The sequence below is a fragment of the Vipera berus genome (assembly GCF_964194415.1).
Source record: "Vipera berus genome assembly, chromosome: 10".
NCBI classification, from domain to species: domain Eukaryota; kingdom Metazoa; phylum Chordata; class Lepidosauria; order Squamata; family Viperidae; genus Vipera; species Vipera berus.
The window spans coordinates 18,193,826-18,218,514 of record NC_138213.1 but is presented as its reverse complement, the minus strand read 5'-3'; the positions used below and the strand labels follow the sequence as shown (position 1 = coordinate 18,218,514).

At 44.2% G+C, this 24,689-nt stretch overlaps 3 protein-coding genes across 6 annotated transcripts in view; 2 read left to right on the top strand and 1 right to left on the bottom strand.

Moving 5' to 3' along the window:
* RSPRY1 (ring finger and SPRY domain containing 1) overlaps window positions 1-7,864 on the bottom strand; it is a 37,277-nt gene extending 29,413 nt beyond the window's left edge. Inside the window, exon 1 of one of the 3 annotated variants that reach the window (XM_081336226.1) lies at window positions 7,345-7,864. The gene's annotated coding sequence lies outside the window, so the exon portion shown is untranslated. The remainder of the gene's footprint in view (window positions 1-7,344) is intronic. The other 2 variants (XM_081336227.1, XM_081336225.1) reach the window with 2 other exon arrangements.
* Window positions 1-24,689, top strand: part of PLLP (plasmolipin) — a 286,192-nt gene that overhangs the window by 72,728 nt on the left and 188,775 nt on the right. The window lies entirely within an intron of this gene.
* Window positions 8,193-23,872, top strand: PSME3IP1 (proteasome activator subunit 3 interacting protein 1). 2 transcript variants are annotated; one of them, XM_081335806.1, is made up of 8 exons: window positions 8,275-8,361; window positions 10,418-10,558; window positions 11,973-12,071; window positions 13,200-13,322; window positions 15,823-15,952; window positions 17,662-17,729; window positions 19,695-22,270; window positions 22,448-23,872. In XM_081335806.1, the coding sequence occupies exons 2-7, from the start codon at window positions 10,429-10,431 to the stop codon at window positions 19,913-19,915; spliced, it is 771 nt and encodes a 256-aa protein (XP_081191932.1). In that variant the 5' UTR covers window positions 8,275-8,361; window positions 10,418-10,428; the 3' UTR covers window positions 19,916-22,270; window positions 22,448-23,872. The 2 variants fall into 2 exon arrangements, with proteins under 2 accessions (XP_081191933.1, XP_081191932.1); XM_081335807.1 differs by lacking the exon at window positions 22,448-23,872 and having other exon boundaries at window positions 8,193-8,312; window positions 19,695-22,236.

Below are 24,689 nucleotides of genomic sequence, written 5' to 3'. Positions count from 1 at the left end.
TAGGTAAACTTCTTATCCTGGAAATACACTTATAGTAGTCAGGGCTTTTGAATTTTATGAGTGCGCCAATGAAGTATGTGTGCAATACCAACAGTATGCTGCTGCTTACAGAACCAAAATCAGTGGGCCACAGACTTCGTAAGACTTCGTAGAGATAATCACCATACATGTATATTCAACAACGGTATCAACAGAAGCTCAGAGTTGAACTGTGGAGTCCTTGGTGCTCAGGGCTTGGTGGTCTGTTTGCAGCATCAGTATAGGTAACGTTTTCTAGCACTGAAGGTATTCTCTGAGCTTGGTTGTTTTCTTGCGGACATTTCATTACCCAAACTAGGTAACATCATCAGTTGCTAGTTTCAACCCTCAGCTACAAATACTTTATTATACTGAAGATATTACCTAGTCTGGTAACAAATTGTCTGTAAGCAAACCACCAACCTCAAAGAGCACCAAGGACTCCACGTTCATCAATAGTGGTTGGCAGCACTAAAGAATTATGAAATGAGACTTGCAAAGAACCACAAGGATTTTAAACTACCAAGTTGCTTTCAGCTGTTATATCTTACTTGCCAAATGTATTTTTAGCAACATTCGCCAACCAATTGCATCAGACATAAATTCTTGGAGCAAAAATTCTATTTTTTGAGTGACACAAGACACAAAATTGTCAGTATGTTTCAAGATCTTTTGATTTCTAGTACTGTTCTCTATCAGAATAAAAACTGCACACCATAGTTCCTATGAGCTAGCTTAATGAACATAAGCATGCAACTGCCATTATTTATGCAATGTTTGCTTATTTAATTTGTTGGACAATTTCTTAAAAACTGCTTTAAATCGCAAAATATATTTTCAAAGCTGATGAGGACTCTTGCATAAGAAATCCAAATGACTGAAAAGTGATAGAAATGGTACCAGTCCACTTGTTTCTATAACATGTAATAAAAGAACCACTATTTCAGAGATTCTAAGATTTTTACACCATAACCATATTAGTGTAGAAAAAAATCCTTGCTCTAAAATAATTATTCCAAGAAACCAATTTGAATATTTCAACCACCAAGCTTATTTCAATTCTTTACTGATTGCCAATATATGAAAAGTCATAGCTTTCAGATAGCTAACCCATAAACGCTATTTAGCAACTTTGTTGTGATTCCAGAAAGTAAAAAAAAACACTTTATTGTCTCTCTTGCAAAACATCCATATATGTGAGAACTTCCAATATGATGAATTACTCAAGACAAGCCTTATCTCACCACATCAAGATTTTCTTTATATTCTAACATTACATTTGTTTCGTAAGTTCATGTTCAGTAAATTTCTTTTTTAAAAAACACATTTTCTTACCACAAGTTTGCCCTTATTGTTTTTGTTAAATTCACTGGTTGTTACAAAACATTCCAGAATCTCTATTTTAATCATAAACTTGTTTTAACTTCCAGAATACTACAGCCCAAAGTTCGAAGGACATTTGGCATTAACCTCAAAGCTGCTTTTCAGGTTGACAGGCCATTAATGGTGAACATTAATAAGTACGTATAAATAATTAAGTGTTCATATCTTACTGGCCATTAGGCCATCTACAATCAAAGCTTGAAGTTTCTCAAAGTGCAAACTAAATATATCAACACACTCATTTTTACTAATGGCTTGGTCCTAATCCAACTTGAAATAGTGAGATATTCATGAGCAGGCTACATCAAGCATTCTGACAGCAAGGTTTATAAGAGAATACTGTACTGTACAGCAACCCAACACTTTCAAAGAACCATTAAAACAAAACACACAATTTAATATATTCACATCCACTCCAGTTTCCATCATGATAAATAAAGGGCATAATAAGGAGCATTTGGCATTTTCTGAAGATAAATTGGGGGAAAAGATTTTATGAGCTACAACTGTACTATTTTTAAGCATCTGTGTGACTGGTTTTCAAGGCATATTTGAACCACAACTAAAGTCAGTAAAATGTATTCAACTGTTATCAAACATGCAATGTTTGCTTAACCATAGTTTATTGAACAGGTCACAACTGGCTGTGTTCACACCACATAGGAAGCCAAACAAACGGCTTATGGTTAGTCTCCTGTAATGCAACACCTGCAGACAGCTGGAAGGACCAGGAATCAGTCTTTCGAATGATAACGTATTCCACATCAGAATATGGATATGAATTTTACCCATAAAATTGCTCCAAACAAAAGCCTATATTCTCCCATAAAATGTTTTGGTTTTTTTTCCTCTTGAACCCTTGTTTTTTAAGACACATTTTGCTCTGTTGAACAGTTGTATGCAACAGCCACAGAACTACGTGGCTCATAGTTAATCATACGATGCTGACTACGATAAAATGATGCATTCCCACCCTTTTTCTTCTAGTAATTAAAAACTACGCAGCTCCATAGGCTATGAAATTGTATATACAAAGAGTCACTCTTTGAGGGACATGGGCGATACATAAATGTAAAAAATAAAAAATATACACTATAAATTTTGTAAGATTTTACATGCTGAACCAAGGCCACTCAGCCATTCTGATCCTATTGAAAAAAGCTGTAGGACTGTAACCATTTTATTTCTTTCAATTACTACTGGAAAGTCCTAGCATTTTTTTCAGTACAAGTCTAGCAAATATACTAAACCACAGACATTGACTTTAATCAGATATGTATACATGGAACAGCAGCCATGCCTTACACAAAAATAAGTCAAAAATAAGAAAATATTAATTGGAGATCTTATAAGATTATTCATCTGAGTCCATACTTTATAGATTTTCTCAACATCACGTCTCTTTCTTTTCTATAACTTCAGCTCTTGATGAGAGCATCCATGCATTTTTCTTGGTAGCATTTGGAATGGGTTGTCATGAGCTTCTAATGCTTTTCAATTTACCAATTTAGCTAATAGTCTGGGAATTCTGAGATAGTTTTCTTCTAATCCCAAAAAAGCAGCTCAATTAATTTTTATCACCAAAGAGCAATCCAGGAGAATTCCACAATTGTTTCCATGTTGTCACTCGAGTATTTAAAACTATTCTCCATTCTCTGCCCAGTTTCTTATGACAAAATGTGTGGAAAGAATGGTTGGAATGCAATAAACAAATTCTCAGACAGGTAAACTGTGTCTCAGTGTACTGAGCAGCAAACCTTACATCACATTCAACTGAAAATAAAGCCCCGAACGCCCAACTTGAAGGGCAGAAGATAGTTTTAGTTCTCCGTACAGCAAGACTGCTTATAACGTTTCACTTTTCTCAAAGTAGCAAGCAGTACCATCTGGGGAAAAACAAAGGTCCAATTGGAAAACAGGGATCAGTAAATTGCTTCCAGTTCCCAATCGCTCAACTTCATAGCCCAAGCTCTTTATTCACCAGTATGGAGGAAAATCAGCACGGATGAGGTATTTTTGTGTTTGAATCTACAATGTTCACCCTCATCTGTAAGGTAACCAGGAATCTACTGGATAGCTGTGTTTCATTATTTTTTACTAGATATAGGGCTAGTGAGTTTGCTATTAGAACACAGAAAAGTAATAATCCACATGAGAATTACGGGAGGTATCTGCAGTTTCAAACCGAAATAGAGCTTTGCATGGAGCCTTGTGTTTGGATCTTGTATATGTACTTAACTATTATCACTTTTTTCTTTGCCTTCCCAATCCTTTATTTTAGGACACAGGGCTAGCCAACCCTAAACCCAAAAATTTAATACTAATAACTTAGTTTAAATCATACTAAATCATAAAGTAAATTCTTTGGTTTGTGTTTAGCACAGTTAATAGGGAACTGGAGATGAACACGTGAAGAATAGTGGCAGGAATTGGATATGTCTAGTTTAAGTAAAAGGACTAAGAGTGACATGACAGCAGAATCCCAATATCAAAGGGGCTGGCACAAAGAAGAGGGGGTTAATCTATTTCTCCAAAGCATTTGAAGAAAGGATAAGTAACAATGGATGGAAACATATCAAGGCGAGAGGCAACCTAAACTAAGGAGAAATTTCCTGACAGTGAGAACAATTAAGCAGTGGAACAAGTTGCGGGTGCTCCAACACTGGAGGTTTTTAAGAAAGGTCTGGACAACCATTTGTCTGAAATGTATAGGGCTTCCTGCTTGAGCAGGGGGTTGGACTAGAAGACCTCCAAAATCCCTTCCAACTTTGTTATTCTGTTAAATTCTGTTAAATATTGTGAGATCCTAGTCAACTCTGCCTTATTAAATCCGTAATGGCTAAGCAATAAGCAATAAGCAAATAGGGCGAACCAATTCTGTGTGAGGAAAGTGAAAAAAAATCTGAAGAAAAAACTATCTCACATAGAGGCATGCAAAACATTTAATGGTCAAAATATTCTGATTTCAAAACAGGCTATTTCAAGAGTTCAGGTACTGGAAGTGGTATGACTTCAAAATAAGTGTTACAACTTCTATTCTGAGATTAACTACCCAGTAACCTCCCCTTTTTATTAATAGTTTCAATGTTTTAAAAAATCCTTTTAATTTATTGTCCATTTTTCTGCAAACACGAGAAGACTTGTAACTATGCAAAAACAACCATTTTATATGCAGGTTATTTTATTTTTTTCTGCCCAGCTGATAAGTGCAAAACTGCAAGAAAACCTTGAAGGGCACTTCTGCTAGCCTTAAGTAAAGCAGCTATCTAGGAATGTGCAGTGTTTCATATCTGAAGCCAAAGAAGTGTTCCAAGGGCCGCATCAGCATTGCGGTTGCCCTCAGGGGGCCGGGTGGGTGTGGCCTGAGTGGGCGTGGCCTACTGGGTGGGCGTGGCTAGAGTGCGTATGGCCTACTGGGTGGGCGTGGCCAGCTCTACATCGTTCGCATCAAGGGGGCCTATGGGGGCCTGGGCAGGAGTGGGACAGATCTGAGGGTCTCTGGGCCAGGGCCAAGGCGGTGGGGGCCGTTCCCTCACTGTTTCCAGGATGGCTTCGCGGGCCGCATGAAACCACTTCGCAGGCCGGATCCGGCCCCAGGGCCTTGTGTTTGACATGTCTGCACTAACAGTTCCATCTTGACTTGTTGACTTAGGGTCCAAAGAGCCACGTACCCCTTGAGATCCCCAAAAAACCAGGGCAAGAGAGTCAGAGGAGAAAGGAAAACATTATACAGGAAGTAAAGATACAACTTTTAGAAGGATTAGACAGAAAGTACACAATTTCTTTAAAACTCTTATGCAAGTGATAATTTTGGTAAGATCTTTCCTTTCCCTTTAGCATACTACTGGGGGGTGGGAAGAGATTATATATGAGGTATCTATAAAGAAAAAATGTCCTCACCCATTGCTTGCGCCAACCATTAACACCAACATAGCCCTCAAAGAAGACTCTGGAAGGAATGCTGTGTAAAGTAACTCAATAAAAGATTTGGAATATGAAATTTAACATTATGTGGCACTGTCCCCTCCATTTTGAACAGCAAATCCAGGGCAGGAACTCAAGAAAAGAAGCAACGGACAATCTCTCCCAACAGAGATGGATCATTTTACTGCTTTGAAAGTAAGTGAAGAGAGTCAGAATTATCTATATCCTGAGGCGCCTACAATTCTAGAAAAACACAAAGCTAATCACTGAAGTACACAGAGGCAGCTATTTCACTGAGTTTGTACTTTGGGCTTTTAATAACCTCTTTCCTCACTTATCAGCAGCACATGTGATCTGTGCATTACTGGTCAAGAAGAAAGAGGAAACAGTTGTCAATCTCCGAGAAACTCCAGTTTGTGATAAAAATAAAATATTGAGCAAAGTCAACCATTCCACTTCTGTCCATTTTTTTTTGGCATTAACATTCACAGTTCTTCCCAACAGATGTTTACCTCCAGTGAAACTTTCTTTTCCTCTGGCTCTCCTTTCAGTACAATGTCCCTTTCTTCACATCGTTTCAGTTTTTCCTAGTTTCCAAACCTCTGACTCACAGAAATGAACTTCTTCCTTCCCAAGATCAGGATGGGTCGACATTCAAGGTTGTACTGGGTACAGGTTCATAAGCACCTTAGTCACGGGCTTCATGCTGAACCATTATGCTTTTGTCTGTCAATACATCGTACACTGAATACAGACCAAGAGAATCACATACAGGTAGTCCTCAACTTACAACCATAACTGAATCCACAATTTTGGTCGTAAAGCGGGCCATTATGTGACTGTGCCCAATTTTACTGTCTTTCTTGTGGCGGTTGTCAGGCGAATGCCACCACTGCTAAGTCAACTCATTTTTTTTGCTATGGAGTGGTCTTTGCCAGCAACTAAAAGCTAACAAAAACGGCAATTTATGCCGTTTTCGCTAGCTTTCAGCAAAAATGGCATAAATTGCAGTCATGTGATCTTGTGGCATTGCAAATGGTTGTAAATGCGAGCTGGTTGCTGAGCACCCAAAATGCAGCCATGTGACTGGAGGACACGCACGCGCGCACACACCCCAATTTTGAATCCTTCTTGGGATCTGTGGTAACTTCTAAGAGCCACTAAGTGACCAGTCATATGCTGCGGACTACCTGTATTGCCTCTGTTATACTTTCTTTTTAGTTAGGACAAAAGACCATTAAGGCAAGGCAAGGCAAGGAGGTTGTTCTAGAGAAGGGGAATATAGCTGAAGTGAGGAGGAAATGGCATTCGCTGAAGACTTAAGTCATGCCTACAGACAGGCAACCACAGTAATAGGAGGCAAAGCAGAACAAATCAATAAAGAGAAAAGACTATTGTAAAAAAGGAAAGATGCCCGGAACCGATTCCCAAAGATAAGAGAGAAAAAGATACATCAGCCTAATAAAATTTAAGCCAGTATAGTGCGCTTTAAAATCCTACCAGGGATATTATTTATTTTGGTAAACCAGAGTACCAGACCCCAGTCTTACATGTGAATGGATGTTTTGAGAAAAATGCCATTTCCCTCCCCCCCACCTTCCTTGTTTATAATCTGCATTACATGAATATGTATGATTTTATTTAAATTATTGACATAGCTACCCACCTTGGAATCACTCAGGGCAATTGCTACCAATGAAGCGCTATAAAGCAGTGCAAACCCAACAGCCAGAAAGCTGGAGAGAGAGAACTGGAACACAAAGCAGTGCATGCACCAACTGGTCCCTTTCTACTGGGTTGGGGCAGCTAATAAATAAAACACTTCGGATCCATCCCGATTGTTGCCCCTGCAAATGCATCCGCATCCCCACATGCGGGCATGGGTTCAAACCCACGGATTAAGTACCTCCTCCTCCTCCCCACTGCACCCTACACGCAAACGGGCCATTCGCCCCGCCCGCATTTGTGGACACGGCAGAGGTCGGGCAAACGCGTCCACACACACACACAGAGACACACCTTTTGCACGTGTGAGTGGAAACGCCGTGTCGGGAGCGAGCCTGCAGAGAGAGTCCTCCCCTGCGCAGACCAGGAGCGTCAACACGACCCTCCGGGAAAGGGTGTGCAAGCGCGGCCAGGCTGCCTACAAGGAGGCTGGCGGAACAATGAAGTGTGCGGCGACACGGGTCTGCGGGAACGTGTGAACGGGGCAGGGGGAAAAAATACCTCCCTCCAGGAGTCAGCCGGGCGCGTCTCCTCACCTCCCCGGAGGGCTCCAAGGGCTGCCCAGACGAAGACGCCTCAGGCGGGGTCCTCCCTTCTCTACGCGGCGGCGCTTTCCTCGTCGCCCCCTCCGCCAACCGCTCGGCGGGGCTCCTGGCGGGCGCGGCCCGGCGTCCAGGGATGGCGATGGAGCCCGGCTTCGCCTCAGGGCCTCAAGCCAGCGGCCCGACAGAAGCGGCGGCGGCGGCGGCAGCGCTCCCGCTTCTTCGCGCCATCGGTTCTCCTCAGCAGCGGCCAGGCGGAAAGGCCCGGCGCACCCGCCTTCAGCGCGCGCCTGCGCACGAGCGAGCCAGGGAGCGCGCGCCCGGCGGCCCCGCCCACTCCTCCGCGCCGCATCTCCGAGCAACCGAGCCGCGCCCCTTTCTTCCCTCTCTCTCTCTCTTTCTCTCTCTCTGAGCCCCGTTCTTCAGGCCCGCCCACTCCAAACTAGAGTGAGGCTGAGCCAATCGTTTCTCCCTTTCATTTGATTGACGGATTCTGGGGGGAGGAGGAAGAGGCAACCTTTTCTGTGGCTTTGAGGGCTGGCGGGGCGTAACCCCGCCCACCTGTCACCAATCCTTTTGGTTTTTTTCTTATTGGCCGGCCGGCCGCCAGGCTGGACTGCGGTTCGTCGGGCGGCCTAAAGAGCGGGCCGGAAGAGGCGGGCCGGAAGTGCGGCGGGTCGGGAGGCGTGTCCTCGGAGAAGCCGGGCCTCTGGCCGTGAGGTGGGTTTGCGGGAGAGAAGCGGTCGTCTGAACGGCCCATGGCGGCGAGGTGGGTGCAGAGGGGCGTCCTTTGACCTGAGAGGCCCCCGTGGCTGGGCTTCGGAGGAGAGGCGCGGGGGAAGGGGTCGCGTCAGGAACAGGATGATCCGGTTCTGCCCGTGAGGAACAAAACGTGATTCGAATCGAGCTCGTTGGCTGTTCGCCGGAGACGTTGAGGATCCGGCGACAGACGAGTTTTAACTCATTATCGGGGTCAGGTTTACCTGTCGGTTCATGCAAAACGCAGGCTTCCCAAAATGGTGCCCTCCGGATTCCCGCTCCCATCATCCCCAGCCCCCTGGGCTCGTTGGAGGCTATTGGAGTGGTTATATCTCCAGGGTCCAAAGCCCTTTGTAACGACCTTGAGCCCAGCCCGGGCAGGAGTAGGATGGGAGACCACCAGGAAACTCGGAAACCATCCCAGGAGATTTCAGGGAGAGCCCTTCTGTGCAGCTAGTCCTAGACTTACAACGCTTCATTTAGTGACCGTTCAGAGTTACAGCCGCACTGAAAAAAGCCATTTTTCACACTTATGACCGTGGCTGCATCTCCCTGAGATCAAAATTCAGATACTTGGCAATTGATTCAGGTTTATGACGGCTGCAGAGTCCTGGGGTCACGTAATCCCCTTTGCACAAACAAAGTCAGTGGGGAAGCCAGATTGACTTAACAACCGGGTTACTAACTTAATAGCAGCAGTGATTTGCTTAACTGTGGCAAGAAAGGTTGCAAAATGGGGCAAAATTCACTTAAGTGTTTCGGTTAGCAACAGAAATTTTGGGCTCAATTGTCGTAAGTCGAGGACCACCAGTATTGTTGCTGAGACAAGTTCACAGCTTCCATTAATCTATTGAAAGGACAAGCTGCTAAGCCTTCTGATTCCCTGGTATTAGTTGCTCAGCCTGATCTACTTTCCTCAATCTTCCTCCATTGTAGTAAGCAGTATTGTTGTGTGCCACATGGGCGCATTACACCTCTGGACTTCTCCATTAGCCTTTTAAGCTTCTGCAGTTTGGGGACAGTTTGTTACCAAAAAGAAAAAAAAATCGCTCTGGAATACAGATAGTCCTTGACTTACAACCATTCATTTAGTGAGCTTTCAGAGTTTCAACAGCACTGAAAAAAGTTACCTATGACCATTGCAGCATCCCCAGGGTCACATCATCAAAATTTGGACCGTTGGCAAGTGGTGTATATTTATGAAAGTTGCATTCTCCATGTGATTGAGATTTATAACCTAACAAGCAAAGTCAGTAGGGCAAGCTGGATTCACTTAAAACTATACCGATACTGCCCAGGTAGTGAATCCTCTTAAAACATGAGTTTTTATTCATTCATGTTAAATAGTATCCCTATCACAGCCGCCACCTTCATGGTTCTATGTCAGTTGATTTGAGTTTCACAGAAGAGCTCTGATTAAATTTAATTCTTCTGATGGTGTATGTTGAGGCTTGCTTAGGTTTAATAGAGGGAATATTTTTTTCTGAAAAATAGTGTATATTGCTGCCTCCCTCTTTGTTACTAGTGGTAAATCTGTATAATCCTAAAATTTATGAGTAGTAAGGGCAGAAATAATTGTATTCTTTATCCAGCCATTTTTTTTACCCAGATCTTCTTAAGCATAAAAAGATCTTTGATTGAAATAATTTATAGTTTGTTGAGAATTCAAGCGGATCCAACCTTCCCTTTTCCAACAGGGCCAGTCATTCTTTATTTTTGAAGCCTTTATCTGTAGTCAGTGAAAAGAACCTTAAAAGTCAAATTTCGTTAGTGGGAAATCGGTTTTTCAAATGCCAACAGGAGATTGAAGAAAGGAGAAAATTATTCTTATTCTTTAGTCTGCTTCAAATATCTCCATGGCTATTTGCAATTTTTTGACTTGATTGACATCTGACATGTCCTTTGTGCCCGCAGCTTTCATTGTCTGTTTGGTGGGCAAATGATTACACTTGCAAAGTGCTAGATCTGTGTCATTCAGTCAAGATACAAGGCAAAACTTGACCATTTTAGGCCAGAAAGCACAGTTTATAGGTACAGGCCTGTTTCTAATTCTTTTCTGTGCATAGGCTGCTCCAGAATGGAAGGTGGAGAAAGCAGTGCGGACCTTGTAATTAACAAAAGATTTGTCTCGGAAGCTGAATTAGAAGAACGTCGCAAACGAAGACAAGAGGAATGGGAGAAGGTTCGGAAACCTGAAGACCCCAAAGGTATTTGACTATCAGTTGGGGGATTATCTAAAGAGTCACAATCCCAAGCCAGGTTCAGTGCAGATCTAAGGCACATTCAACCAAGTACTGGCTATGGACAAGGCCTAACTGGAAGGATAGTTGAGCAAAGTTATGAGTACTAACCAAGATGAAACATATAGACCAGTTCAATGTCATCCTGAAAATATTTCTAGCTATTTATTTAACTGGAAGAAGAAGCCAAGTAAGAAAGCTTGTATAGTAATGCAGTACAGATAGCAGTCTTCCAATATTTGAGGGGCTACCACAAAGAAGAAGGGGTCAACTTATTCTCCAAAGCACCAGAAGGCAAGACAAGAAGCAACGGATGGAAACTAATCAAGGAGAGAAGCAACTTAGAACCAAGGAGAAATTTCCTGACAAAACAATTACCCAGTGGAACAACTTGCCTTTAGAAGTTGTGGGTGCTCCCATCACTGGTGGCTTTTAATAAGAGACTGGATAGCCTTTTGTCTGAAATGGCATAGGGTCTCCTGTTCAAGCAGTGGGTTGGAATAGAAGACCTCCAAGGTTCTGTCCAACTCTGTTATTCTGTGTTCTTTGTTCTAATCTTCCTGAGCACACGAGTGTTAGGAAGATGACAGAGGAGAATTCACATACTCAGCTATTAACTTTTGGCATTTTTAGTATTTCTGTGGGTTTGGGGTTTTTTAACATGGGAAACAAGTCATGATATGCCAGGATAGAGGGAGACTAATAGTTTTCCCAAAGCTCCTAGCAAATTATAACAAAAACCTGAGTTGGGAACTTTTTGATCTACAGCTCATTAATGAATGTGTAACGGAGTGTTGTATTACAGCTACTTTGACTTTAGACCAGGGGCAGGCAACCTTGGCTCTTTTATGACTCGTGGACTTCAACTCTTAAAGCCAGCTGTGCTGGCTCAGGAATTCTGGGAGTTGAAGTCCACGAGTCATAAAAAAGCCAAGGTTCCCTACTCCTGCTTTTTTTAGACCAGTAGCATCATCTGTCAGTTTTGTAGAAAGTGTGCATTAACTTCACCGATCACAATTACAAACTCCTCAGTTGCATATGGAATCAACAGATTGAGGTTTACAGGCGTCAGTTCTTTTCCTAACGTAAAAAAGTGAGGTGTGCTTTAAGGCAGGAGCAATTGCTTCCATTGGAGCAATTCCTGAATACTGACTTGAGAAATCCTTCTTCTTCTTCTTCTTCTTCTTCTTCTTCTTCTTCTTCTTCTTCTTCTTCTTCTTCTTCTTCTTCTTCTTCTTCTTCTTCTTCTTCTTCTTCTTCTTCTTCTCCTTCTCCTTCTCCTTCTCCTTCTTCTTCCTCCTCCTCCTCCTCCTCCTCCTCCTCCTCCTCCTCCTCCTCCTCCTCCTCCTTCTTCTTCTTCTTCTTCTTCTTCTTCTTCTAGAATGTCCCGAAGAAGTGTATGACCCCCGATCTCTCTATGAAAGGCTTCAAGAGCAGAAGGACAAGAAGCAGCAGGAATTTGAAGAACAGTTCAAATTCAGTAAGTTCCGCTGAGCATCTCTGAAATTCTGTTGCATGGAGATCTAACCCCCTTTTTTTTCCTTTCTTATCTCCCTGGAAGAGTATACTTGAAGAAAGCTCTGCCTTTCCTGATATGCTTCCTTATGGAGAAAGTCCTGCAACCCTCTTACGGTTGTGCCAAGGTAGCACAGCTGCATTCTTGGCTCCTGCTGGAATCCAGGAACCAGTCTGTCCACCTCTGCAGAGGAAAGGGGAAAGGATTGCAGCGTGAAGCTTGGCATAGCTGCCAGCTTTTCTTCTTGGCTTCAAAAGTTGCAGGTTTATTCTACCGTCATGTGTCGGTGGACAATGGGGGAAATGATCTCCAGAGAAAAAGATTTGTGTTTTTATCTATCCATCTGGCAGCGCTTGTTAACCTGTTCTTTCTTGCCTAGCTGAAGCTTTATGTCAGAGCTGCTCAACCTTTGCAACTTTTAAGACTTGTGGATTTCAACTCCTGGAATTCCCCAACCAGTCATGGGGAGTCCTTGACCGGCGGTACCCTGAGGAGGCCCTCCCTGTGGGAGCGCACAGGACGATGGGAAATTGACGCTGGCAGCAGGTGTTCCCTTAGATAACTTCCACATTCTTGGAAAATTTGGATCTTGAAAGCAGATTAAATGGCAACAGAACAGGCAAACATCAATGTGTGCTTACTGTGAGAGCATCAGCCAGGATGGTGGCTCAGCTTTTTTTCAGTCATCTTCAATAAAAACCTTGAATTGTGGAAGGGGAGGGGGGTGTCTGATGGAACCAGAGGTCCCTTAAAGCAGATTAATGACATTTCCATAATTAATGCAACTGCAGAGTCAGACAAGCGACGTACGTTTAACTCAAGTAAATTCACAGAAATGACATACAATAAGTTACATCGGTTCTCTGGAGTCCTTCAGAAACAGAGTTTGTTAAGTTTGGAATGGAGTCCAAACTAAAATGCTGTCCATTGCATTGAGGACCCTCAAACAGGCCGTCCCGTATCTTCCTGACTGATGGGATACAACCATGCCGAAATGAGCAAGGTGGTGGCGGAACGTGATGGCAGAGATGCTGCAGCCACCTTTGTGGGTTTATCACACTCTTGGGGTTAACCTTGGCTTCTTCTCTACAGAAAATATGGTGAGGGGGCTGGATGAGGACGAATCCAAGTTTCTCGATGAAGTTTCTCGGCAGCAAGCCCTGATAGAAAAGCAGCGTCATGAAGAAGACCTCAAGGAGCTGAACGAGTACCGGATATCCTTGACCCTGCAGGGATGGTCCTCCTTCCTCTTGGGAGGGTTCTGGGAAGCCTCGTTCTCGAGCTGCTTGGAGCACACATCTTGCCGGCCTTTGCCGGATGCTGCTTCTGAATGGCTAAGCTGCACGTTGGCTGGTTGGGCTGGATTGACGGAGGCTCTGCTCGAAATTTTCCACGATTTCCCCCTTTAGCTTTTGTTTGCTTAGTCGTTTCCAGTTTCCATCTGTGACTTACCAGTTCCTGCTCTGTGGGCTCTGCATGTCCGTGCAGCGTCTAGGACAGTGGTGGCGAACCTATGGCACGGGTGCCAGAGGCGGCACTCAGAGCCCTCCCCGTGGGCACCCGCGCCATGCCTCGGAGGTGGCAACTGTCCCTCTTCAACCAGCTGCCCCCCACAGGTGTCCCTCCCCAAGAGCGACATTGAGGTAACCACACCCACCCAATCTTCCATGACCGCCACAGCCACCCAGTAGGCCACGCCCGCCTGGCACCCGGCGATAAATAAGTGGGTTTTGGGTTGCAGTTTGGGCACTCGGTCTCTGAAAGGTTCCCCATCACTGGTCTAGGAAAAAGAAGTGCTATCTGTTCCGTATTTGCCCAGCAAACATTTTAGGTTGTCTTGGTGTGTGTGTGTGTAATCTCTTCCCTACCCAATTGCTCATGATTGCACTGGAAGTGGGGGTAGTCCTCGCCTTGCAACCACAACTGGGCCCAGAATTTACGTTGTTAAATGAAACATTTGTTAAGTAACTTTTGCCCTCATTTTACGCCCTTTCTTGCCACAGTTTGCTTGGTGAATCACTGCAACCCGGTTGTTAAGTGAATCTGGCTTCCCCCTTGACTTGGCTGGTCAGAAGGTTGCAAAAGGGTGATCACGTGACCCCGGGACACAGCAACGGTCCTAAGTATGAACCCGTTGCCAAGCATCCACATTTTGATCACATGACCGTGGGGAATGCTACAAAGGTGGCAACTGAGAAATGGCCATAAGCCACTTTTTTCCCCCAGCGCCCTTGTAACTTTGAACGGTCACTAAATGAGCTGTTGTTTGTCGAGGACTATATTTCCATTATGGTTCTGTTGGAGAATTGCTAGGAAGCCTCTCCAAGGTGTTCCCCCTCTTTGCCATGATGAGGGGAAACATGGTTTGATCTTGTAACTTTAACATGGTTATCAGGGTCACTAATTTCACTCCGGAATGGTGTGAAATCCATCCAGGAAAGCAAAAATAAAAGCATGCAGGTTCTCCTTATAACCAGCTGCTCAGTGATCATTTGAAGTTACATGGGTCTTCCCACAATTTCTCAAAAACCCAGTTTCAAAATTCCAACAGCCCCCCCCCCACAAACCCTAACCCCCCCTCAGTCATGTGACTGCATGTTGGGCCCTCGGGAACTGCTCTACAATTATGGCCCTTCGCAGTATCCTACAGTCACATGACTGCCACCTATGATATTTTTGTTGAAAGCTGGCATTTATTTTTCATTTTTGGCAAAAAAACAGCCCATAGCAAAACCCGTGAGTTCGCTTTGTGACCTCCATGTTCATTTTGGAACCGACACACCAAAGGTTAAAAACAGGTCAGTCACATGGCTATCTCGCATTACAGCCATCATGACTTTATGACCGCGATGGGCAGGATCTAGTACCGTCGTAAGTCAAGGATTACCAACCCACTTTCTTTATCTGAATACTAGGAGACAGTTGAAGCTGGTGAGGCTTCCCGCTAATTAATATATTCAGTTTGCAGTCACCAGTTTTCCACAATTTCCACCACTATTTATGAATTTTCAATAAAGGTTCTGCCCAGTTGTGGTTTTTGAAAAACATGCCAGTGCCAGTCTGACATTCAGCTGGTGGCACTAGAGAGCTAACTTAGCGGAGCTCCAAGCTAGTCACTATATGAATCTGAATTTGTTGTGGCAGAGATTATCTATCTGTCTAGATATCTCTACCTAGCTCTACTTTCTAGACATCTAGATGTCTATTCTAGATACATAGAGAGAGATGCACACATGCACAGAAACATACATAGCATTAGCTTTAGCTGGGCTAAAAACTAGGAAGTGTGAAATTTGAATCTAATCCTTATTTGATTTTAAGAAAAAGCTCTCTGTATGAACTCTAATATTAGACCAAGTTATGTAGCTCAGTAGGTGGCTAACTTGAAAGGATTTGGTGTGCCACGTGCAAGTTTTCTTCCTTTAGTTGAATAGGTCATTGTTTCATTCCTCTTCACTTTATGCTTTCAGGAAAGCCAATCTAGTAAAGTTAGCTTACGCATATTTTTACGCACAGTGCTCTCTTTGTGTATGCCAGAACCAAATGCTAACTCTAATAGCGAAGATGTAAGAAAACAAATCTGCTGGTTAAAACGCTTGTGGAACTGCAAACGCTGCTATACAGTACTGTACGGCCGTAGCACAACTGCTCTTCGTTGCGTGTCTTCTGTGCTTCCCCCACTGCATTCTTTTTCTCCTTAACTTTTGAGTTCACAGCACTTTGTCAAAAGTCGGAGCTAGTGCTGACTTGAAGAAGGAGGCGGACAAGAAACTGTCGGTAAAATCGGAAAACAAGAACAAATTCTCTCAGGCCAAGCTACTAGCAGGAGCTGTGAAACACAGAAGGTACGTTTTGCAGCTGGGTAGTTTTGCCCCCGAGGCTCAGAGCGCAGCAGTAAGAAAAGAACGCAAGTCTTTGGACTTCTCCCATGCAGAAAAACTAACTAGATTCCAGATTGTGTTGCAGTTGGATGAAATCAATCTCTTTTTCTATAACTATTTTTCACACTTAGGACCCTTGCAGCATCCCCCATGATCACATGATCAAAATTCAGATGCTTGGCAACTGACTCACATTTAGGACGGTCGCAGCGTCCCGGGGTCACGTGATCCCCTTTGGCGACCTTCTGACAAGCAAAGTCAAATGGGGGAAGCCAGATTCCCTTAACAACCGTGTTACTAATCTGCAGTGGTTCAGTTAACATTGTGGCAAGCAAGGTCATAAAACTGGGCAGAATTCACTTGACAACTGTCTTGCTTAGCATCGGAAATTGGGGCGTCAGTTATAGCTGTAAGTTGAGGACTACTTGAGAGCCATAAAATCAGTGGATGATGGATCCTTGCCTTGAGGGTAGCCATAGGTTGGCGCCCTGAGGCTATGCTAAGTGCCGACAGACTTGACATGTACCTAACAGGCTCCACTCTCCCTCTTCGCTATTTTTAGATTGTGAAGGTCAGTAGACGGAAAAGTGACATGCTGTGGAGCACTAGTCCTCAGTTTTTCCTTTGGGCCTTTCCCAGAAGCCTCAGAGGCAGGTTTATGGAATGCTTACCTGATCAGGAGAAAGAAGGGGTGAGCTGGGATAATAAAACGACCGGTTTAGAAGGGACATTGGAGGTCTTCTAGTCCAACCCTCTGCTCAGGCCATTTCAGACAGTCTCTTCTTTAAAAGCCTCCACTAAGGGATGGCAGTGCCCAATGAAGAATCTGGACCAGGTGGTAGGAAGCCAACTCCTACATTGGCATTTGTGATTTGTAGTGGGTCACAGGAGAGCATGATGTGGAGGAAGGCTATCCAACGTGTGAACAATCCAACTTTCTTCATAGTATCAAGGAGAGAAGCAACATACTGTAGAACTCAGGACAAATTTGTCAACAGTGAGGACAATTAACCAGTGGAACAGCTTGCCTCCAGAAATCGTGGGCGCTCCATCACCGGAGGTTTTTAAGAAGAGGCTAGACAGTCACTTGTCTGAGACGGTATAGGTCCTCCTGGTTGAGCAGGAGGCTGGACTAGAAGACCTCCAAGGTCCCTTCCAACACTTTGTTATTCTACAGCCATTTGTTAAGGTGTGTCCTAGCATGTTCTCTTAAGTGCTGATTTGCAAAGATAGTCTTGTCCTGGGGTAAGCCATAAGAGCAGCCTCCTTGTGTTTCTCTTCCTGTGATGGTTCATTATCAGGCTAGTAACAGCATGAGATTCACTGATGATGTTCTCTAGTCTGGTAATGAAACATTTGCGAGAAGAAAGCTAAATTCAGACAAAACCCACGACTATTCAGTTCTGAGCTACCTCTTCTCCATTCTTAAAAGCGTTTTTTAAAATATATATATATATATGGTTTACTATGCCAGGTGACCACTGCCTTGTAGTTTGTAATTCACAGTTTAGGGAGGTAAGGCGTACAGGTTCAGCAAGTTGTGGCATCTGAACCAGCTGTGGTAATGTTAGCCTGAGGTCTGCTTCTGATTGTATCTTTCTGCTTGCCTGTTTTCCATCAACGAACTAATTTTAAGTTCTGCTCTTTGGATTTGGGTTTGTATGTCTTTACAGCTCCGAAGGTGCCAACAGTGTCAAAAGATTGAAACTGGACCCGGATCCCGACGATGATAAGGTTCCAGGTGTGTATTTGAATGCGTTGGGAAGGCTCTGTGTCTTACGTGCTCGAGAGTTTTGCATGGTTACCTCCATCCTGCTTTCACAAATTTCCTTTGGAAGGCTGGACGCTCTTGAGGAGCATTCCTGTGAAAGGGGAGGGACTCAGGATTTCTTCAAGGAGAAGCAGTAGCAGAGTGAGCACACGTGAGGGACCGCCTCTGCGTCCATGGCAGGAATGCAAAAGTTATTTGCCACCAGCTTCTTCCAAGATAAGATGTTTTCCAATTTGCTAGCCTAGCCTAATGAGAAGGCCACCTAATGAGAAGGAAGGACTCACTGGAGAAGAGCCTAATGCTGGGAAAGATTGAGGGCAAGAGAAGAAGGGGACGACAGAGAATGAGGGGGCTGGATGGATGGAGTCACTGAAGCAGTAGGTGTGAGCCTAAATGGACTCCAGAAGATGGTAGAGGACAGGAAGGCCTGGAGGAACGTTGTCCATGGGGTCGCAATGGGTTGGACATGACTTTGCAACTAACAACAAATCTAGCCTACCATCCCCAGTTTTGCTGATTGTGGCCAATCCAAGAACTAGTCAATTCTGACCCTGCTATGACAAAAAAGATATGTCATTATTAAAATTCTATTGCAATTCTATGTATACTTGTCTAATGCAAATATTATTCAATATGTATGTATAAATTTCCGATACATTCGTACAACTATCTTTTATTTTAACCTACCGTTTTCGGTATAAGTGGATCCCATATTTCATTATACTTGTCTACCTCTACGAAGTCTACCTCTGTAGACAATCTTTTCATATATGACAAGTGCAATCGGGTCTCCAATCCACTGGACCATTTACAGGCCTTAAATTTATCTTTTCAACGTTCACCACGGCCAAAAGGCTGATATGACAGCATTGTAGATAGGAGTTTTTATTGAAATGTCAAAAGATGTGATTCGTCTTTCGATTGCCAGATCAAATTATCCAAAGATCATTTTGATAGATCGGCAATGGCATTTATCCAGATTTCTTGCTCTTTGCAAAGTTGAGACAGCTCCGGCAAATGAAAAGTAGAAGGCATTGCAAGTCATGAATTTTAAGCAATTTTAATGGACCTAATAGCTCTTACATTATCATTTGGGTTTTTTTTTTCACTCTTAATTCCACGAATATCTTGCTCACGTAGCCATCTCAGAGCAATGCGCAAATACTGAGATAGTTGTGGAAGAGCTTTTCAGCAACCGTAATTATTTCAATTCAGAACTGAGTTTGGAGTACAGGTAGTCCTTGAGTTACTACTGTTATGGAGCCTGCCCATAACAGTCATAAAACAGGTTGTAAACACAGGTCATGTGACTGGCCAAAGTTTATGACTGTTTTCATGCCAGTGATTAAGTGACCCCTGCGGTTGTTAAGTAGACTCACTGTTTACTATGGTGCGGCTTGGCTGTAAAACTAGAAGTGATGATTTTTCAGCAAAACCATCACGAAACACCGAGTCATGTGACCACCGGACGCCATAAATGCATCCTTATACCAAGACCTGAAGTGCAATCACATGACCAGGGGTGGGCAAGCGTTGGAACTTCAGATCTGAGTCGTAAATCCCCTTTTCTGGGTCCGTCATAACTTTGAGCAGTCCCTAAGCGACCAGTTGTAAGTCAAGGACTAGGGGGACCTGAGGCAGAGCCTCCAAAGAGATTAGAGCATTGTTTCTCAACCTTGGCAACTTTTTAAGACGTGTGGACTTTCAACTCCCAGAATTCCCCAGCCAGCAGTGGGAATTCTTACTCTTGGGAGAAGTTCTGGGAGTTGAAGTCCACACGTCTTGGAAGTTGCCACAGCTGAGGAACGCTGGATGAAGGGGCTAAACGCCCATTTTGCTCCTGTCCTCAGTGACGCTCCCTCTTCAAAGGAAACTGGGAATGAGGCCTGCCAGCCCAAGCCCTGCATTTCCACGACCCTTTTTCTTCTCTTTCAGAGAAACCATCTTGCGTTCCACGGGGCAGCAGCACCATGAGCGGCGCTACCCTCCACTGCCCCTCAGCCGCCGTGTGCATCGGCATCCTGCCCGGTCTTGGGGCTTACTCAGGAAGCAGTGACTCCGAATCCAGCTCGGACAGCGAGGGCACCATCAACTCGACGGGCAAAATCGTCTCCTCCGTGTTCCGCGGCAGCAATTTTTTTGATGCTCCGCTCTAGGCCGCTTCTTTGAGCCTCGCTCAGAACTTGTTTCCTTCTTCATCCCAGTCATTCCCTGAAGCTCACCTCTTTTTTCCGGTCTCCAAAATAATCTACTGCAGCAGCAGTTTTTCATGGTGTCCCAGCCTCCCCTAACCCAGGGGTAGGCAGCCTTGGCTCTTTTATGACTCGTGGACTTCAACTCCCAGAATTCCTGAGCCAGCATGGCTCAGTATGGAAACCTCTCCCTTTTCCCTCAGCATAGCTGGCTCAGGAATTCTGGGAGTTGAAGTCCACAAGTCATAAAAGAGCCCAGGTTGCCTCTGCTTTGTTTGAGCGGGAGTCTAACCAGGAAGGAGAAGGTTTAGGGGTACCCACTGAGAACAAAATGGTCCCTTGGAGGGTGAGGATGAGAAGAGCCTTCCGAGCGAAAGGCGCTGGCGCGTCATTTCTGGAAATCTTCTCCGAAGGGATCAAGGGCAACCTCCCAGCAAGGCCAAATTGTCCTTCCTTTAGCTCTTAAGGGTCTTCGTGTGACCTAATTCAAGAGGAAGGGAGAGGCCACAAAAATCACACACACTTGGTGGCTAGAGGCGAAATTTGAGAAGCGCCACCAAGTTTCCGTGTTGCATTTGTTTAAAAATATCCTGAAGCATTTTTTTTTTTAGTCTTGGATTTTGCCCTTCATTTTTTTTCTCTCCACATAATCCTTCTGCTGTTCTTGTCTGTATCATCTCTTGGTCTCTCTGCTGGGTCTCCTTGGTAGCCCAAATTCCTCTGACAGTGGAATTTTAAAGTTGATGGTTGGTTCCAGAAAATCTTGAGCTTTCATTTAAGGCTATCGTGATTCCCCCCCAAAAAACACACACGCACGCACACAAATACTAAGGGGATTCTGAAGGAGTGGCTGGGTTTAGTGTGGAGGAATTACTGCAAAAAGTAATATAGCAGTTACTTCACAATGCCTAAAATGGCAGAGTAATTTCACAATGCCCAGAAATCCGGGAGGCGGCCAGCCAGCAGCCGGGATTCTCTGGGGGACCTAAGAGTCCATGTAGTTCCACTTTAATGCTTTGATTAATGTACAAATGAAACTTTAATGATCACAGTTGATATTGTGAGCTCTGTTTGTTGAAGAAAAACAATTAAACCCCTGGCTATTGGGACAGCCTCCCTTGAGAAAGACAGGGTGTTTGTTTTGGCTGCTTTGTAGTAGGAACCTTCTAGAACGCGCGTTCTGTTGGTCCAAGTTCCGCCCACTTGGATGGACCCGTTTTCAGCATGGAAACAAAGTTAGCGGTCGGAGTAGTCCTAGGAAGAATGAAGTACAGGTAGTCCTCGCCTTACGACCGCAACTGAGCCCCAAATTTCTATCGCTAAGCGAGACAGTTGATAAGTGAGCTTTGCCCCTTTTTACGACCTTTCTTGCCACCGTTGTTCAGTGAAACACGGCAGTTCGGTAACGCGGCTGTGAAGCGAATCCGGCTTCCCCTCATCGACTTGGCTTGTCAGAAGGTCGCAAAAGGGGGTCACCGTGACCCCGGGGAGGCCGCGGCCGTCATAATTAGTGCAATTAGTCTGGAGGTTAGTCTGCAATTAGTGCAGGTTCGAGTCCCACCAGGCTCAAGGTTGACTCAGCCTTCCATCCTTCCGAGGTAGGTAAAATGAGGACCCAGATTGTTGGGGGCAATTAAGCTGACTTTGTAATAATGCCGTTTGGGGGGTGTATGAAAGCCCCAATAAGCAGGCATATACATCGAATGAAGGCTACTGCTAAGCTTGTAAGCCGCCCTGAGTCTTCGGAGAAGGGCGGGATATAAATGGAATTAAAATAAAAAATAAACACGAGTCGCTTTAACAACTATCTGAATTTAAAATCCCGTTGACCCTTAGGGATGCTGCAGTGGTTGTTAAGTGTGAAAAACGGTCATAAGTCACATTTCCCCCTCCCCAATGCCCGTTGTAACTTTGGTGCGTGGCCACTCGGAATGAATTGTAAAGCAAAGACTAGCTGTTAAGTTTCTGAGAACTAGCTAGGTAAATGGAAGCTTGATTTGTTGTCCGTAAGGATCGGACTGATCTTAAAAGTCGGAGTTTCACGGCCCAGCTAAGCTCCCTCTTCCCAGCTGTCTGTAAAGGTGGGTTGAGAAGGCCACAAATGCTTATAGGAGAGTCGGGGACGTGTTCCCAAGGTAAGATGTTTAAAAAACCAGTATCTCCAAAATCCAAGGGAAAAGAATCAAAACGGGATCGATCGCCCGTCTCCTCCATATGTCTGGGAGGAGGAAAGTGGCTTTATTGGGTGCGTGTGTGAGGAGGAGGGGATGGGGTGATATTTAGGTGGCAAGAGAAATGGGTAGAGGCATTTTTTGGGGGGTGGGTGGAGAAATCTTTCGTTACTTGAACCATTAGGAGTTGTCAAATGAGAAAGGCAACAGGAAAGTCTCCAGACTGCAAGGGTAGGCAACCTGGGCTCTTTTATGACTCGGGGACTCCAACTCCCAGAATTCCTGAGCCAGCTATGCTGGGCGTTGAAGTCCACGGCTGGCTCAGGAATTCTGGGAGTTGAAGTCCACGAGTCATAAAAGAGCCAAGGTTGCCTACCCCTGCTTTTAGAACAGTAGCATCATCTGTCAGTTTTGTAGAAAGGGTGTGTTAACTTCATCAAAATGGCCAACTGAGGAATTCTGGGAGTTGAAGTCCCCGAGTCATAAAAGGGCCAAGTATGAAGACCCCTGGTCGGGATCCAAGGCCACGGTTTCATCAAAATGGCTGACTGAGGAATTCTGGGAGTTGAAGTCCACGAGTCATAAAAGGGCCAAGTATGAAGACCCCTGGTCGGGATCCAAGGCCGCGGTTTCATGAAAATGGCTGACTGAGGAATTCTGGGAGTTGAAGTCCACGAGTCATAAAAAAGCCAAGGTTGCCTACCCCTACTCCAGAGGATGGGATGGTTGAAAAATGATCTCAGAAGATCACAATAGCAAATCACTTCTGCCATTTCTGGCAACGTGGATTTGATTATGTGGTTCTCTATGGACCCACTTGCGAATGTCTATTTTACTGGGATGTATTCTTTCCTACCTTGCTCACTGCTGGTCACAGGTGAACCACACTTTGGGCAGCCAGGTAATATTTGCTGATATTCCCTTAGGGAGAGAAAGGTACCCCCCTCCCTTTCCTTTATAGAAGGGGGTCTCCAAATTTGGCAACTTTCAAGACCTGCGGACTTCAACTCCCCAGAATTTTTCAGGCGACCACGCCTAAAGTTGCTAAGTTTGGAGACCCCTGCTTTACACAGGACCTGTGACACACCTCAGATCTGGAGTTGCAATCTCTCCTATGCTTTTACACTAGTGTTCATTGCAGTTGAACTTAGAAAGGATAAGCCACTTCTTCCGTGTACACTACAGGACTGCTAATAAAAGTTTGGAGGCATCTAGCCTTCTTTAGTTTTTAAAAAGAAAAAAAAAAGGCATTTTCATTTTCCACTATGTCACGATTTCTGACAAGGATAACTCCATATCACTCAAGACATTGCTACTTGCAGCTCAAATTGTCACCTTGCAAAAACAGCCTTCCAGTGCACTATGTCTATTATCCACCATCCGTTCCATCCATCTAATATCTCTAATTTTGTTCTCGGGCTTTAAAAATCACATTTAGCAAAAAAAAAAAAGATGGCCCTAATTTAAGGCAGGTAACCTCTCACATGCTGAAGCCAAATTCTGGCAAGAAAAGCTCATTTTTATTCTAAAACCACTTTAAAACTGGGGGGGGAAAGTAGCCAGGGATAGGATTTTATCTTTTTTACTTGTGTTGCATCTTTACTTACAGGTTCGGTTTAACTCCTGGTGACTTGAGTTTTAATTCCTGGTGAGATACAGTCATGTAGTTTTCTTGATTACAGCATTAAGGACTTCTATCAGCCAAACTGCTGCTGTGACCAAAACCAGCAATGAGTTATTTTTATGGAAATTCATGATTGAAACCAGCGATCTTTTTTTTTTACTTTATGTAAATTCAGTAATGTCTGAGAATTCGCGGCTGAATAGTAACAATCCTGAGATGCTCCAATATTTTCTGTTTCCTGGTATCAAAGTTTCAGGACTTGTGTTGAATTCCTGTTGCTAAACGTATGATATATTCATTTGGTCCTTGGTTAGATGTAAAGGTAATCCTTGACTTACAACTGGTTGCTTAGCAACCATTTGAAGTTACAGTGGACCCCGAAAATGGGGTTTACAACTCAAGATTTAAAGGTACAATATCTGGGGACCCCTTGCACTCAGATGGCTGTCATTTGTCGGCTTGGCAATTGGCCCACATTTATGGCTGTTTGCAGGGTGCTGTGGTCATGTGACCATGCTTTACAATGTTTTTGCAAGAAATTGATCTGGTTTCCAGCATAAAAGCCAATCCATAGCAAACAATGTTGGCTTAATGATTGCAGTGTTCACTTAATGACCAACCGTGGTGTTTCCTTCACAACCGCCATAACATCAGGTCGGTTCTTGCAGCAAGCTTTACGGCTATCATGACTTATGACCAAAATTGTGGGCTCAGTTACAGAAAGTCCTTGACTTATGACCATGTTGGGACCAGAATTTCCATTGCTAAGCATGGCGATTGTTAAAGAGACTCACACCTGATTTTATAATTGGTCGTTAAGTGAATCATATGATCACTAAGTGATTCCAGCTTTCCTCATTGACTTTGCTGGTCAGAAGCCAGCTGGGACAGTCCCAAATAGCAAATATATGATCTAGGGACATTTTAACTGACTTAAAACACA